Source organism: Zootoca vivipara, chromosome 12, assembly GCF_965207765.1.
Source record: "Zootoca vivipara chromosome 12, rZooViv2.hap1.1, whole genome shotgun sequence".
Taxonomy (NCBI): domain Eukaryota; kingdom Metazoa; phylum Chordata; class Lepidosauria; order Squamata; family Lacertidae; genus Zootoca; species Zootoca vivipara.
In genome coordinates this window covers 39,664,184-39,678,933 of record NC_142595.1, presented here as the reverse complement: position 1 = coordinate 39,678,933, position 14,750 = coordinate 39,664,184, and the positions used below count along the sequence as shown (strand labels likewise).

Below are 14,750 nucleotides of genomic sequence, written 5' to 3'. Positions count from 1 at the left end.
CCCAGCCCAAACGCTGTACTCTTATCAGTCTGGAAACAGCAGGCGGATGCTACATGACTAGAAGTCATATGTTAACTCAGAACCCATCTGAGAGAGTGAAGCTTTCAGTTTCACATTTCACTTTCCCTGCTCTCTGCCTATAAATATAGGAGAAGCACAGCTGTTTACTAGGAGGTGAGAAGTCTTTCTGCTGCTCCTACAGAGAAAAGAAGGTAGGTTCTATTGCTTTCTACCTGATATGCAAAGCATACAGATCTTGTGTGGATGCTTAGAGTTTGTGTACATTTCACAAACTCTTCCTTATTAAATGGAATTTCCCATTGTGATAGATCCTGCCCTACATTTGGGGTGATATTAGTATCCACTGTGTGTCCAAATAGGTGGTCCCTTTAGTAGCATATCTATCTATCTATCTATCTATCTATCTATCTATCTATATTGTGGGGAACAACACAAAAGAGAATATATATATATATATATATATATATATATATATATATATATATAGGAGATTGCTTGCATTGTGTTCTTACTATTTGAAAACCTATACAGGGCAATGAAAAATTGGTAGGCATAATAAGTATGGTTGCCAACTGATCTTTAAAAAATGCTGTGTTCTGTGTCTTTTATTGAGGTTTTTGCTGCGCAGGAAGAGGCAGAGAAGCATTTCACAGCACAGAGTGAATCACCACTTCCTACAGGTAGGTAGCCGTGTTGGTCTGACGTAGTCGAAAGAATAAATAAAAAATAAACAAGTAAATAAAATTCCTTCCAGTAGAACCTTAGAGACCAACTAAGTTTGTCATGGGTTTATCATACCTGTGACAAACTTAGTTGGTCTCAAAGGTGATACTGGAAGGATTTTTTTAATTTTTTGTTTCTCCACTTCCTGTTAGCTGCAGATCCTCAGAAATTATTGAAAAGCATTAAAAACACCCAATCCTGCCCCTCTAGCATAAGCATGTGCCTCCAGTTGAACAACTTTTGGGGGGCAATCTCCCCAAACAAGCTCAACAACTTTTGGGGACCCCCCCCCAAAAAATCCTGGCTACTCCCAGAGTGGCTCAGATTGGCTGGCTGTCAGTACACTACCTGGGATGCTCCTCTGCTGGTGGGGGGGGGGGGTCAGCGATGAGACATGCAGGCACCCTGGTGGAGAAAACCAGCATGGGCCGTTGCAGCAGCCCTGTGTGGCCCCTACCCAGTGTGAGCAGCTCAGAATGAAAAAAGGCAGAGAGGGTGGGCATGAGTTACAGGAGGAGGGAAAAAGGAGGGAGGGAGGGAGGAGGGTAGAAGGCAGAAGGGAAAGCAGTGAATGGGAGCAGGAAGCCAGCGGGTGGGCAGTTCAGGTACTCATCCAGGACCAAGCAGGGCCGCGGTCAGCAGTCCCGGACTACAGGGACAGGTCCAGTGGGAACAATGTCCAGTGGCGAGGCAGCAGGGTCAGTAAACAGTCCGTGGATCTAGCCGGGTAGCCAAAGCTCAGGAACATGCCGGGGGGGGGGGAATCCATGAGGCACAGTCAAAGTCCAGTCCAAGTTCCAGGAGTCCTACATGGGTTCAGTGTGGCAAGGAGCAAGGCAGGAAGCAGGGCAAGGTCCAGGTCAGGAGCAGGGATGTGGCCACAGGCAGGTAGAGGTTAGCAACTGCGTTGCTCATGCAACTTGGGGCTGGGCTGGCTGGCCTTTATCTGCCCCGAGGCATAGGGCGGCCCCGATCCTCCAGTGACTCGCCTCTCCTGGAGGCAAGCACTCCTCCTGCAGGAACTTAGTTCCCTTTGCCTCTCTGCCCTGAGCCTCTGCAGCTCAGGAAAGGCGGGTGGGTTACCGGACCCAGGGGTAGCCTCAGCTTCCTCTGATGGGGCTGAGAATGGGACAACTGCAGGCAATGGGTCCTCCAGCACATCTGGGACCAGAGCAGACTCAGCTGATCCCTGCACCTGAGGATCCAGCACAGGTGAGGGCCCTTCAAGCTCCTGCCCTAGTCCTGGCTCAGCTGGATCTGGAGGTGGGGAATCCTGTGCAGGCTGAGATCCCTCAGGTTCAGCATCTGAGTCTGAATCCCAGGCCATCACACAGGCAGATAGATGGAGGAGGGGAGGCAGGCAGAACAGAACACACCTGACCCCAGTGGCCGTGGAGGAAGTCACTGGCAGAGAGTGAAAGGCAACAAAAAGAGAACATTTCTGGTCCATGGTCTTTTCTAGCTTCGGAGGCGCCAATACAGCCCCTTGCCAAGGGCTCAAAAATGTCTGGCAGAGGAGGGGAGGGGGTTTGTGGTGCAAGTGCTAAAAATCAAATTGCACAAATTAAATTTGCTGGTAAGCAACTGAATCCCACCCTAAAATAGCACGTCTGGAACCACCCACAGTTTGCAGCTGAAGTAGAAAAACAAAAATTCAATTTGGTATAAGACAACATTATTCTCTAAATAAAATGTTTCTTTCACAGACTGCTGCTTTCAGAGATTATGTCCAGCTACGAAATTATACGGAAAGGGAGAAAGCAATTAATTGATATACTTCAGAATAACATAGACTGTGTTTTAGATGAGTTACGCTCAGAGATTGTCATCACAAAAGAAGAATATGAGGGCCTGGAGAAATACGAAGACTCAAAGAAAAAAAGTAGAGAATTGCTCATTCTGATACAAGCAAAAGGAGAAGCCGCCTGTTGCCAGTTCCTGGAATGCTTAGAAGTCGCATGTCCTGGTTCAAATCATGCCCTGCATGTTCAAAAACACGGTGAGTCTCACCATTCTTCCCAAACCTTAAAAACGTTTAGATATATCTTCCTTCTTCCTTGTCATCACAACAGCCGTATGAGTTAAGAAACCACTTATCACTTTACAGATGAGACTCAAAATCCGCTCCAGAGTTTTGGCCACTCAGTGCTGATGTCAGAATCCCATCCAGGTGAGTTTGCAAATTGGCAGCAGAGGCTGGAGCTATTGGTTTGTTTTTGCCTTTTAAAAATCTATTTCTTTGAGGCAGGGCCAGGAAAATATTTTTCTGCCTAGGCTTGCCAGACTCAATATAGAGGACAGGACTTATGTGCCTTTAATTGCCCTGCTCTCTTTTGAGTCTGGAAACCTTAAAGAGAAACCAGCAGACCCTTTGCTTGGAAATTAAACAAAGGGTCTGCTGGTTTCTCTTTAAGGTTTCCAGACTCAAAAGAGAGCAGGGCAATTAAAGGCACAGAAGTCATGTCCTCTATTGAGTCTGGCAACCCTATTTCTGCCTGAGGGCTGCATTCCTTTCTGGGCAACCTTCCCTGCTGGTGGTGGGTGGGGCCAAAGGCAAACGTGGGTGGAGCAACAAATGCATTTTTTAAAAAAAGAAAAGAAAAAAAGACTAGTTTCCTAGTTCTGCTGGATCTCTCAGCGGCCTTTGACACCATTGACCATAACATCCTTCTGGACCGTCTAGAGGAGCTGGGAGCTGGGGGCACCGTCATACAGTGGTTCCGCTCCTTCCTCCTGGGCCGTGTTCAGAAAGTGGTGTTGGGGGATGAGTGTTCAGACCCCTGGGCACTCACTTGTGGGGTGCCTCAGGGTTCTGTTCTCTCCCCCATGCTTTTTAATATCTATATGAAGCCGCTGGGAGAGATCATCAAGGGGTTTGGGCTGGGTGTTCATCAGTATGCAGATGACACCCAGCTCTACCTCTCTTTTAAATCAGAACCAGTTAAGGCAGTGAAGGTCCTATGTGAATGCCTGGAGGCGGTTGGAGGATGCATGGTGGCTAACAGATTGAGGTTGAATCCTGACAAGACAGAAGTAGCTACTGTTTTGGGGGACAGGGTGTGGGGGACTCCCTGGTTCTGAATGGGGTAACTGTGCCCCTGAAGGACCAGGTGTGCAGCCTGGGAGTCATTTTGGACTCACAGCTGTCCATGGAGGCACAGGTTAATTCTGTGTCCAGGGTGGCAGTCTACCAGCTCCATCTGGTACGCAGGCTGAGACCCTACCTGTCCGCAGACTGTCTCGCCAGAGTGGTGTATGCTCTGGTTATCTCCCGCTTGGACTACTGCAATGCGCTCTATGTGGGGCTACCTTTGAAATTGACCTGGAAACTGCAATTAATCCAGAATGCGGCAGCTAGACTGGTGACTGGGAGTGGCTGCCGGGATCACATAACACCAGTCCTGAGAGATCTACACTGGCTCCCAGTATGTTTCCAAGCACAATTCAAAGTGTTGGCACTGACCTTTAAAGCCCTAAACGGCCTCGGTCCTGTATACCTGAAGGAGCATCTCCACCCCCATCGTTCAGCCCGGACACTGAGATCCAGCGCCGAGGGCCTTCTGGCGGTTCCCTCATTGCAAGAAGTGAGGTTGCAGGGAAACAGACAGAGGGCTTTCTCGGCAGTGGCACCCACCCTGTGGAACACCCTTCCATCAGGTGTTAAGGAAATAAGCAGTTATCCTATTTTTAAAAGACATCTGAAGGCAGCCCTGTTTAGGGAAGTTTTTAATAACCACTTATCACTTTACAGATGAGACTCAAAATCTGCTCCAGATTTCTGGCCACTCGGTGAATTATATTTACTTCTACACTCAACCACCTTTAAACAATCATGCCCTGCATGTTCAAAAACACGGTGAGTCTCACCATTCTTCCCAAACCTTAAAAGTGTTTAGATATATCTTCCTTCTTCCTTGTCATCACAACAGCCATATGAGTTAAGAAACCACTTATCACTTTACAGATGAGACTCAAAATCCGCTCCAGAGTTTTGGCCACTCAGTGCTGATGTCAGAATCCCATCCAGGTGAGTTTGCAAATTGGCAGCAGAGGCTGGAGCTATTGGTTTGTTTTTGCCTTTTAAAAATCTATTTCTTTGAGGCAGGGCCAGGAAAATATTTTTCTGCCTAGGCTTGCCAGACTCAATATAGAGGACAGGACTTATGTGCCTTTAATTGCCCTGCTCTCTTTTGAGTCTGGAAACCTTAAAGAGAAACCAGCAGACCCTTTGCTTGGAAATTAAACAAAGGGTCTGCTGGTTTCTCTTTAAGGTTTCCAGACTCAAAAGAGAGCAGGGCAATTAAAGGCACAGAAGCCATGTCCTCTATTGAGTCTGGCAACCCTATTTCTGCCTGAGGGCTGCATTCCTTTCTGGGCAACCTTCCCTGCTGGTGGTGGGTGGGGCCAAAGGCAAACGTGGGTGGAGCAACAAATGCATTTTTTAAAAAAAGAAAAGAAAAAAAGACTAGTTTCCTAGTTCTGCTGGATCTCTCAGCGGCCTTTGACACCATTGACCATAACATCCTTCTGGACCGTCTAGAGGAGCTGGGAGCTGGGGGCACCGTCATACAGTGGTTCCGCTCCTTCCTCCTGGGCCGTGTTCAGAAAGTGGTGTTGGGGGATGAGTGTTCAGACCCCTGGGCACTCACTTGTGGGGTGCCTCAGGGTTCTGTTCTCTCCCCCATGCCTTTTAATATCTATATGAAGCCGCTGGGAGAGATCATCAAGGGGTTTGGGCTGGGTGTTCATCAGTATGCAGATGACACCCAGCTCTACCTCTCTTTTAAATCAGAACCAGTTAAGGCAGTGAAGGTCCTATGTGAATGCCTGGAGGCGGTTGGAGGATGCATGGTGGCTAACAGATTGAGGTTGAATCCTGACAAGACAGAAGTAGCTACTGTTTTGGGGGACAGGGTGTGGGGGACTCCCTGGTTCTGAATGGGGTAACTGTGCCCCTGAAGGACCAGGTGTGCAGCCTGGGAGTCATTTTGGACTCACAGCTGTCCATGGAGGCACAGGTTAATTCTGTGTCCAGGGTGGCAGTCTACCAGCTCCATCTGGTACGCAGGCTGAGACCCTACCTGTCCGCAGACTGTCTCGCCAGAGTGGTGTATGCTCTGGTTATCTCCTGCTTGGACTACTGCAATGCGCTCTATGTGGGGCTACCTTTGAAATTGACCTGGAAACTGCAATTAATCCAGAATGCGGCAGCTAGACTGGTGACTGGGAGTGGCTGCCGGGATCACATAACACCAGTCCTGAGAGATCTACACTGGCTCCCAGTATGTTTCCAAGCACAATTCAAAGTGTTGGCACTGACCTTTAAAGCCCTAAACGGCCTCGGTCCTGTATACCTGAAGGAGCATCTCCACCCCCATCGTTCAGCCCGGACACTGAGATCCAGCGCCGAGGGCCTTCTGGCGGTTCCCTCATTGCAAGAAGTGAGGTTGCAGGGAAACAGACAGAGGGCTTTCTCGGCAGTGGCACCCACCCTGTGGAACACCCTTCCATCAGGTGTTAAGGAAATAAGCAGTTATCCTATTTTTAAAAGACATCTGAAGGCAGCCCTGTTTAGGGAAGTTTTTAATAACCACTTATCACTTTACAGATGAGACTCAAAATCCGCTCCAGATTTCTGGCCACTCGGTGAATTATATTTACTTCTACACTCAACCACCTTTAAACAATCATGCCCTGCATGTTCAAAAACACGGTGAGTCTCACCATTCTTCCCAAACCTTAAAAGTGTTTAGATATATCTTCCTTCTTCCTTGTCATCACAACAGCCATATGAGTTAAGAAACCACTTATCACTTTACAGATGAGACTCAAAATCCGCTCCAGAGTTTTGGCCACTCAGTGCTGATGTCAGAATCCCATCCAGGTGAGTTTGCAAATTGGCAGCAGAGGCTGGAGCTATTGGTTTGTTTTTGCCTTTTAAAAATCTATTTCTTTGAGGCAGGGCCAGGAAAATATTTTTCTGCCTAGGCTTGCCAGACTCAATATAGAGGACAGGACTTATGTGCCTTTAATTGCCCTGCTCTCTTTTGAGTCTGGAAACCTTAAAGAGAAACCAGCAGACCCTTTGCTTGGAAATTAAACAAAGGGTCTGCTGGTTTCTCTTTAAGGTTTCCAGACTCAAAAGAGAGCAGGGCAATTAAAGGCACAGAAGTCATGTCCTCTATTGAGTCTGGCAACCCTATTTCTGCCTGAGGGCTGCATTCCTTTCTGGGCAACCTTCCCTGCTGGTGGTGGGTGGGGCCAAAGGCAAACGTGGGTGGAGCAACAAATGCATTTTTTAAAAAAAGAAAAGAAAAAAAGACTAGTTTCCTAGTTCTGCTGGATCTCTCAGCGGCCTTTGACACCATTGACCATAACATCCTTCTGGACCGTCTAGAGGAGCTGGGAGCTGGGGGCACCGTCATACAGTGGTTCCGCTCCTTCCTCCTGGGCCGTGTTCAGAAAGTGGTGTTGGGGGATGAGTGTTCAGACCCCTGGGCACTCACTTGTGGGGTGCCTCAGGGTTCTGTTCTCTCCCCCATGCTTTTTAATATCTATATGAAGCCGCTGGGAGAGATCATCAAGGGGTTTGGGCTGGGTGTTCATCAGTATGCAGATGACACCCAGCTCTACCTCTCTTTTAAATCAGAACCAGTTAAGGCAGTGAAGGTCCTATGTGAATGCCTGGAGGCGGTTGGAGGATGCATGGTGGCTAACAGATTGAGGTTGAATCCTGACAAGACAGAAGTAGCTACTGTTTTGGGGGACAGGGTGTGGGGGACTCCCTGGTTCTGAATGGGGTAACTGTGCCCCTGAAGGACCAGGTGTGCAGCCTGGGAGTCATTTTGGACTCACAGCTGTCCATGGAGGCACAGGTTAATTCTGTGTCCAGGGTGGCAGTCTACCAGCTCCATCTGGTACGCAGGCTGAGACCCTACCTGTCCGCAGACTGTCTCGCCAGAGTGGTGTATGCTCTGGTTATCTCCCGCTTGGACTACTGCAATGCGCTCTATGTGGGGCTACCTTTGAAATTGACCTGGAAACTGCAATTAATCCAGAATGCGGCAGCTAGACTGGTGACTGGGAGTGGCTGCCGGGATCACATAACACCAGTCCTGAGAGATCTACACTGGCTCCCAGTATGTTTCCAAGCACAATTCAAAGTGTTGGCACTGACCTTTAAAGCCCTAAACGGCCTCGGTCCTGTATACCTGAAGGAGCATCTCCACCCCCATCGTTCAGCCCGGACACTGAGATCCAGCGCCGAGGGCCTTCTGGCGGTTCCCTCATTGCAAGAAGTGAGGTTGCAGGGAAACAGACAGAGGGCTTTCTCGGCAGTGGCACCCACCCTGTGGAACACCCTTCCATCAGGTGTTAAGGAAATAAGCAGTTATCCTATTTTTAAAAGACATCTGAAGGCAGCCCTGTTTAGGGAAGTTTTTAATAACCACTTATCACTTTACAGATGAGACTCAAAATCTGCTCCAGATTTCTGGCCACTCGGTGAATTATATTTACTTCTACACTCAACCACCTTTAAACAATCATGCCCTGCATGTTCAAAAACACGGTGAGTCTCACCATTCTTCCCAAACCTTAAAAGTGTTTAGATATATCTTCCTTCTTCCTTGTCATCACAACAGCCATATGAGTTAAGAAACCACTTATCACTTTACAGATGAGACTCAAAATCCGCTCCAGAGTTTTGGCCACTCAGTGCTGATGTCAGAATCCCATCCAGGTGAGTTTGCAAATTGGCAGCAGAGGCTGGAGCTATTGGTTTGTTTTTGCCTTTTAAAAATCTATTTCTTTGAGGCAGGGCCAGGAAAATATTTTTCTGCCTAGGCTTGCCAGACTCAATATAGAGGACAGGACTTATGTGCCTTTAATTGCCCTGCTCTCTTTTGAGTCTGGAAACCTTAAAGAGAAACCAGCAGACCCTTTGCTTGGAAATTAAACAAAGGGTCTGCTGGTTTCTCTTTAAGGTTTCCAGACTCAAAAGAGAGCAGGGCAATTAAAGGCACAGAAGCCATGTCCTCTATTGAGTCTGGCAACCCTATTTCTGCCTGAGGGCTGCATTCCTTTCTGGGCAACCTTCCCTGCTGGTGGTGGGTGGGGCCAAAGGCAAACGTGGGTGGAGCAACAAATGCATTTTTTAAAAAAAGAAAAGAAAAAAAGACTAGTTTCCTAGTTCTGCTGGATCTCTCAGCGGCCTTTGACACCATTGACCATAACATCCTTCTGGACCGTCTAGAGGAGCTGGGAGCTGGGGGCACCGTCATACAGTGGTTCCGCTCCTTCCTCCTGGGCCGTGTTCAGAAAGTGGTGTTGGGGGATGAGTGTTCAGACCCCTGGGCACTCACTTGTGGGGTGCCTCAGGGTTCTGTTCTCTCCCCCATGCTTTTTAATATCTATATGAAGCCGCTGGGAGAGATCATCAAGGGGTTTGGGCTGGGTGTTCATCAGTATGCAGATGACACCCAGCTCTACCTCTCTTTTAAATCAGAACCAGTTAAGGCAGTGAAGGTCCTATGTGAATGCCTGGAGGCGGTTGGAGGATGCATGGTGGCTAACAGATTGAGGTTGAATCCTGACAAGACAGAAGTAGCTACTGTTTTGGGGGACAGGGTGTGGGGGACTCCCTGGTTCTGAATGGGGTAACTGTGCCCCTGAAGGACCAGGTGTGCAGCCTGGGAGTCATTTTGGACTCACAGCTGTCCATGGAGGCACAGGTTAATTCTGTGTCCAGGGTGGCAGTCTACCAGCTCCATCTGGTACGCAGGCTGAGACCCTACCTGTCCGCAGACTGTCTCGCCAGAGTGGTGTATGCTCTGGTTATCTCCTGCTTGGACTACTGCAATGCGCTCTATGTGGGGCTACCTTTGAAATTGACCTGGAAACTGCAATTAATCCAGAATGCGGCAGCTAGACTGGTGACTGGGAGTGGCTGCCGGGATCACATAACACCAGTCCTGAGAGATCTACACTGGCTCCCAGTATGTTTCCAAGCACAATTCAAAGTGTTGGCACTGACCTTTAAAGCCCTAAACGGCCTCGGTCCTGTATACCTGAAGGAGCATCTCCACCCCCATCGTTCAGCCCGGACACTGAGATCCAGCGCCGAGGGCCTTCTGGCGGTTCCCTCATTGCAAGAAGTGAGGTTGCAGGGAAACAGACAGAGGGCTTTCTCGGCAGTGGCACCCACCCTGTGGAACACCCTTCCATCAGGTGTTAAGGAAATAAGCAGTTATCCTATTTTTAAAAGACATCTGAAGGCAGCCCTGTTTAGGGAAGTTTTTAATAACCACTTATCACTTTACAGATGAGACTCAAAATCCGCTCCAGATTTCTGGCCACTCGGTGAATTATATTTACTTCTACACTCAACCACCTTTAAACAAACATGCCCTGCAAGTTCAAAAAAATGGTGAGTCTCACTATTCTTCCCAAACCTTAAAAGTGTTTAGATATAACTTCCTTCTTCCTTGTTATCACAACAGCCATATGAATTAAGAAACCACTTAGCACTTTACAGATGAGACTCGAAATCCACTCCAGAGTTTTGGCCACTCAGTGCTGATGTCAGAATCCCATCCAGGTGAGTTTGCAACTTGGCAGCAGAGGCTGGAGCTATTGGTTTGTTTTTGCCTTTCAAAACCTATTTCTTTGAGGCAGGGCCAGGAAAATAATTTTCTGCCTGAGGGCGGCATTTCTTTCTGGGCAACCTTCCCTGCTGGTAGTGGGTGGAGCCAAAGGCAAACGTGGGTGGAGCAACCAATGCATTTTTTGTGCAAAGACTAGTTTCTACACATTACCTTCATGTCATGCGGGGCCTCCGAGGGATGTGGCATTCAGAGGACTGAAAAGGAAAGTTCTTCCTAGACTGCCAAAGGGGAGGAGCTTGTAGAATGTGCTGCGCATGACCTCCCACTTACCATTCACCTGATGTCCCCAATGGCAGAACACACTGAGGCCAGTAGCAGCTTGGTGAAGACTGCCATCCTCAGCCATTTGGTGGATAGCCTGAGAGAGAGTGCTGGGGAGCAGTTGGTGGCCTGGGTGCATGTTGATACCAATGACATGGGGAATGTAGTTGTGAGGTCCTGGAAGCCGCAAGAGCAGACATGAGCAGCAGTGAGCAGCTGGTGCTCATAGTTCACCTCGTCCCTGGAAGGGAGTGCAGTTTCTGTGAGTAGGTGTAACCCTCCTTCCCCAGGCTGGCCCTGTTATGAGACAGGGTGAGGCAGGTACCTCAGGTGTCATGGGCTGGAGGTGCAGAGTGACAACAAGGGCCTGAAGGGAGAGAACTTTCTGGGCCCCCCAGCCTGCCCTACACCCACCCAGGTGACGTTGGCCCCATGTACCGTAAAGGACACTGTCCTGCCACCAGTGGGAATGTCAGATTCAACAGTCAGTCCAGTCAGGATACAGGGTGTGTGGCACTATCTTGCCCTTTTCCTCAGGCAGCAAAGTATCTTGGACCTGCGCTGCTTCTTCCCCCTTGGGGGATCATTGCAAAGCACTGTGTGCACACTGGCAGTGGCTCTCTGTTCTGCTCACCTCGATTCTGCAAAGCAAACCTGCTCACAAGTGTTTGGCCAGCAGAGGCGGCATTTGAAGTGGAGAGCCTGGCCTTTGGCCGCAGAGAGCTCCTCATCATCATCACAGTGGAAAGGGAATGCAGGGTGTGTTGGAGAGAGAGTTTTGGAAGAGAGCTCTTACACTCTAATAGCAGAATTAAGTAGAATTAAAACTGCATTATATTTACTTCTACTGTCAACCACCTTTAAACAAACATTCCCCCGCAAAAAAATAGGCTACAATAAATCACATACACTTAGCCATCCGACGGGCGCCCAGGGAGGCGGAGGTGGCAGAGGCTATGCACCGCCAGCCTCCGGGGCAGGGAGGCAGGTCGGGAGAGGCCCAGGTTGCCCAGGCAGCATGCTCACAGGCAGGCGAGGAGGCCTGGAGCCATAGCTGCCAAGTTTTCCCTTTTCTCACGAGGAAGCCTATTCAGCATAAGGGAAAATCCCTTTTAAAAAGGGATAACTTGGCAGCTATGCCTGGAGCGGGAGACAGGGCACACGGGGTCCAGGGCACACGGGGTACCTCTCTCCTCTGCAATCACCTCCTGGCCCTGGGAGGGTCGGGTCCAGGACCCTGGTAGGCCGCATCTGGTCCGCGGGCCTTAGTTTGGGGATGCCTGTCCTGTATGATGATCTCTGTCAAGAGATAGGGGAAATGTGTTCTTGTAACTTCTTCTCAAACTTTCAATACCATCTACCATAGTATCTTTCCGGAGTGGCTGTCCAAGCTAGGAGTGGGTGGCACTGCTTTGCGGTGATGCTTAGGGGGTGCTCTTCAGCTCCACGAAAGCATCAATGTGGAATTCCTCAGGGTTCAATTTTTATCTCCTTTGCTGTTTAACATCTACATGAAACCACTGAGTAGGACCATCCTGAAACAGTTCAGGACCACAAAGCCTCTCCCCATAGAAAGCAACCGAGTTCCTGCAATCACCATCTTCTTGAGCAGGCATCCCCAAACTTCGGCCCTCCAGATGTTTTGGACTACAGTTCCCACCATCCCTGACCACTGGTGCTGTTAGCTAGGGATCATGGGAGTTGTAGGCCAAAACATCTGGAGGGCCGCAGTTTGGGGATGCCTGTTCTTGAGCCTCCTCCATGAGAGGTCTGGAGGGAGGCAAAATGAGAACGGGCCTTTTCTGCTATGGCTCCCCACTTGTGGAATGCTCTCCCTAGGAAGGCTTGCCTGGTGCCTTTGTTACATATCTTTAGGCTCCGGGCAAAAGCATTTTCCTTCTCTCAGGCCTTTTGCTAATTAAACAATCCATGGCCTTTTAAACAGGAGGGGGATTTGTTTGTTTGTTATGGTATAAGATGACCCCCTAATTTTCAAGTTAAAATATAGAGTTTGGTATATACTCACCGTATAAGATGACCCCTCTCCCACCGCACACCAAATTAAAATTAAACATCAGATTTGATTTCAATATGGTTATTTTAATTCAAATGCTTATGACATGCAGGTACCAGTACTTAGCAGGAAAACTGTCACTTATAAACATAAGCCACTGCCAGCAATAGACTCACGGTACAAGCGAAACCTTGTAAAAGTATTGGGGCACTAGGACCCAGAGAAGCCGTGTTCGCTTTGACTGAAGAACCAGCCACCAGTACTATTGCTCTCTGGTACTGAGCAAGCCTAAATCAAATTAAACAAGCACTGAATAACGCAAATAAGCAAAATGGAAATAGAGAGAAAATATGCAAGCTCGAAAGAGCCTGCATAAACTCCCCAGCGCCACGTGCAGTGCCTCCGCACAGCAAAAGAGGGCAAGCTGCTCAAATGAACTTGAGGAAACAGAGGGCTTAAAAAAGGAACGAACAGAGCAAAGCCAGCTGATCCCGGCACTGCCTAGGAGCAATGAGAGCAATGAGGGGAAGAGAGCAATTGAGCAGTCAATATAAAGTCACAATAAAGATAAACACTTGCCCCAACAACCTTGGCAAAAGATGGGGGGGGGGGTTAGAACAAACACCCCTGGTGGAAACATTGAATCACACTGGGTGCAGTTTAGCTTTTGATTTTCAGATGCTTTTGATTTTGCTTCAACACAGGGTGGATTTGATTTAAATCGATTTAAATCACTAGTCAGTAAGACTTTGATTTAAATATTTTTTTTACAAAAAAGACTCATTCTTGCTAGTATAATCTTAATATTTACAACCAGATGAAGGTTTCATTTTTCGAATAATAAATTTTCAGAGTTTTTACCGTTATATCAAAAATTACTGATTTGGGTATACTATTACAAATACATGGGCAGATAATTATGAAATTATTTTGAGGTTAACTCTTTATATTTTGTTAACTTTGCTGTACTTTATTGGAAGGAGAGAAATAATCATTTCCTTAATAACAATTTAAACAATTTATATAACATTACAGTATAGCATATGTATCCATGTTTGTTAACTGATGTGGTTAAACAATTTTTTTAAAAAAATATTAGACTGAGTTTTAGCACACATGAAAAACTTAAAAACAAATCCTTATTTCCTGATGAATAGCCTTTGGACTATAATGCAACTTTAATAGGAAACTATCTTTAGAATTTTTTTCCTCCAAAAGCATTTTGTTTTAAAAATCAAATTTAAATAAAATTTTTTTTAAAAAAAATCATTGATTTTTATCCACCCTGCTTCAACAGAAGTCATTCGGCATCACCTGCAGTTAATTGTAAAAAGAAGGAAATTGAATTTGTAATGGCAAAGTTTTGAGCTTCCCCCCCCAATCTGACCTTTTTGTTTTGCTATTGTTTGCTTTTCATCTGATGCTTTCAGATCACTTGAATCTCAGGAAAGACCTTCATGTCCCAGACTCTGTTGAATTTTCAGGGGAAAGAAGTGGATCCAATAGCATGGATCTGGCTAGATCTGGAAACCAGGATGCTCCCCGGTCCCGAGAGGGCGTAGGAGAGGTTGAGAGTCTACGTTCTCCTGTATCCTCAGAGGCAGGAAGTGGATCTCAGAGCCCAGATGATGCTATTATGCTTCCATGGGGTGCAAGCAGCACTGAGGACCCAGATGATGCCAGTCTCCTGCTCTCCAGCAAAGAGAGAGAAGTCAAGACTCCAGATTCCCTGGATGTAGCGGAGAACCCCAGTGATGCTGCCATGGGCGCAGAGAACGGAGGTAGAGATGAGGATCTAGAGAGCTGTGCATCTCCGCGGGTAGGAAGTGGGGCTGAGAGCCTAAGTGCCCCTCTGTCTTCTAGCAAAGGAAGTGGAGCCAGCGATGGGAACTGTGGCAAATCTGAAGGTATAGAAAGTGGAGTGCAAATTCCTGCCATCTCTGCATCAAAGGGAGAAGAAGAGGGAGCCCAACAACTGGATTCCTCCAAGAAAAAAAGGACGAGCGGGTTTCCCACAAGAAGGGAAAGATTTGAGAACTCAAAAGGTGGTTTGTATCAACAATAAA

At 47.7% G+C, this 14,750-nt stretch overlaps 1 protein-coding gene and 1 long non-coding RNA gene across 5 annotated transcripts in view; one reads left to right on the top strand and one right to left on the bottom strand.

The window, feature by feature from the left end:
* Positions 1–14,750, top strand: part of LOC118095527 (interferon-induced very large GTPase 1-like) — a 212,668-nt gene that overhangs the window by 62,476 nt on the left and 135,442 nt on the right. For all 4 annotated transcript variants that reach the window (XM_088655418.1, XM_088655420.1, XM_088655419.1 and 1 more), the window contains exons 6-13: positions 2,852–2,914; positions 4,496–4,600; positions 4,709–4,771; positions 6,353–6,457; positions 6,566–6,628; positions 8,210–8,314; positions 8,423–8,485; positions 10,067–10,171. In XM_088655418.1, coding sequence (XP_088511544.1) covers positions 2,852–2,914; positions 4,496–4,600; positions 4,709–4,771; positions 6,353–6,457; positions 6,566–6,628; positions 8,210–8,314; positions 8,423–8,485; positions 10,067–10,171 — 672 coding nt within the window. The remainder of the gene's footprint in view (positions 1–2,851; positions 2,915–4,495; positions 4,601–4,708; positions 4,772–6,352; positions 6,458–6,565; positions 6,629–8,209; positions 8,315–8,422; positions 8,486–10,066; positions 10,172–14,750) is intronic.
* LOC148684002 (uncharacterized) overlaps positions 1–14,750 on the bottom strand; it is a 119,573-nt gene that overhangs the window by 23,611 nt on the left and 81,212 nt on the right. The gene's annotated exons all lie outside the window — the stretch shown is intronic.